The sequence below is a fragment of the Corvus brachyrhynchos genome, unplaced genomic scaffold, assembly GCF_000691975.1.
Source record: "Corvus brachyrhynchos isolate BGI_N302 unplaced genomic scaffold, ASM69197v1 scaffold165, whole genome shotgun sequence".
Taxonomy (NCBI): domain Eukaryota; kingdom Metazoa; phylum Chordata; class Aves; order Passeriformes; family Corvidae; genus Corvus; species Corvus brachyrhynchos.
Window position 1 is genome coordinate 53609 of NW_008238315.1, and position 1304 is coordinate 54912.

Sequence of the window (1304 nt, forward strand, 5' to 3'; positions counted from 1 at the left end):
GGGGGAGGCGGGTGAGGTGGGCTGCCAGCGGCCCGGGGGGGGATGGGACTCGAGGATCGGGAGGCTCCCTTCCGGCACGGGACGCGGGGGGGCCAGGAGGAGGACACCCCACCTCCGCGCCAAGCCACGCTCTCCCCCCGCCGAGGAAGGGAGGGCCCTGCGCAGCGAGGCGCCACAAGGCTCACGCAGCACCGGCGCTCGGACGGCGGATTGCATCCGATCCGCTCCGGAACACAAGGCTGGAGCAAGGGGCGAAGGCTCGGTTACCTCTGTCTGCAACAGCAACATGTGGAAGTTGGAGATAGATTGTCTGTTGATGCCCAGGAACTCCAATTTACTAGTCAGAGTATTTGCCAGCTCTCCAATCTGAAACTGCCAGGAGAAAGGGCAGAGTCAAGAGCCACCCTCTGGGAGCAGCATCGGGCGGCTGCGGCCCCACGGCTCTTGGGAAACACCGCTCAGGACCACCCAAGGCCCCTCAGCCTGGCGGGACTGGGAGGTGCCGCCCTGGCCCTGTGTGCCTGTCACCCCCTCTGTTAAGCCCTGCTACATCCTGCACCCCAGGGACAGGGCAGTGTGGGTGGCTGGATGACAGCTCCTCCACAGACTGCGCTCAACTCTGTGTGGAAGGACAGCACGGGCTTGGATTGCTCCAGTACTTTGGAGTTACAGCTCCACCGCCACGGCAGGTATCTAATGTTTCCAAAATAAATGGGCCAGGATGTAATTCCAGGTTCTGTAAATAATCACTTCCCAGAGGAACTAGCTGGAAAGCACCAGAAAGAGATAACAGCTCTGGATTTACTCCAGAGCAGAGGCAGCAGCTACATCAAAACTCAGGTCAGCCCATGGTGACCACAGCTACTCAACGCCAGCATCCCATGGGAGTGAAACCTCCAGTCTGGGGACACAGGGATCCCTGTGTCCATCCCCCTGAAGGGGGGCACTGCATGGAAGCAGCCACAAGCCAGAAATGAATCAGGAGCAGGAACAGGGATGCCTGCAAGTGGCATCACCACTGCTTTAAGGAGGGCTCTAAAAATGTCTATTTTTAGCTTCACTCCTCAGAAGAGGCTTTGGAATGTCCACCAAAGCCACCAAGGCAGCATCTGTCTCCAGAGAGGGGAAGGGCCAGACAAACAAGCCCTAGAGAAGCTCAAGGCAGGCATATGAATTCCCATGTTAACATGGCTCTGGAGAAGCCAGGGAACATCCCGAAACAGAGGGTGACTTGGCAGTGGTGGCCTCGGCGCAGCTCCTGTAACCAGAGAGATCCCAACCCGATGAGCAAATGGTACCGGTTA

The 1304-nt window shown here is 58.6% G+C and overlaps 1 protein-coding gene across 1 annotated transcript in view; it reads right to left on the reverse strand.

The window, feature by feature from the left end:
* The window catches only part of FNBP4 (formin binding protein 4), a gene marked incomplete at its 5' end in the record, with an annotated part of 10713 nt that overhangs the window by 3422 nt on the left and 5987 nt on the right, over positions 1-1304 (reverse strand). Inside the window, 1 exon segment of the mRNA XM_017733743.1 lies at positions 268-372. Coding sequence (XP_017589232.1) covers positions 268-372 — 105 coding nt within the window.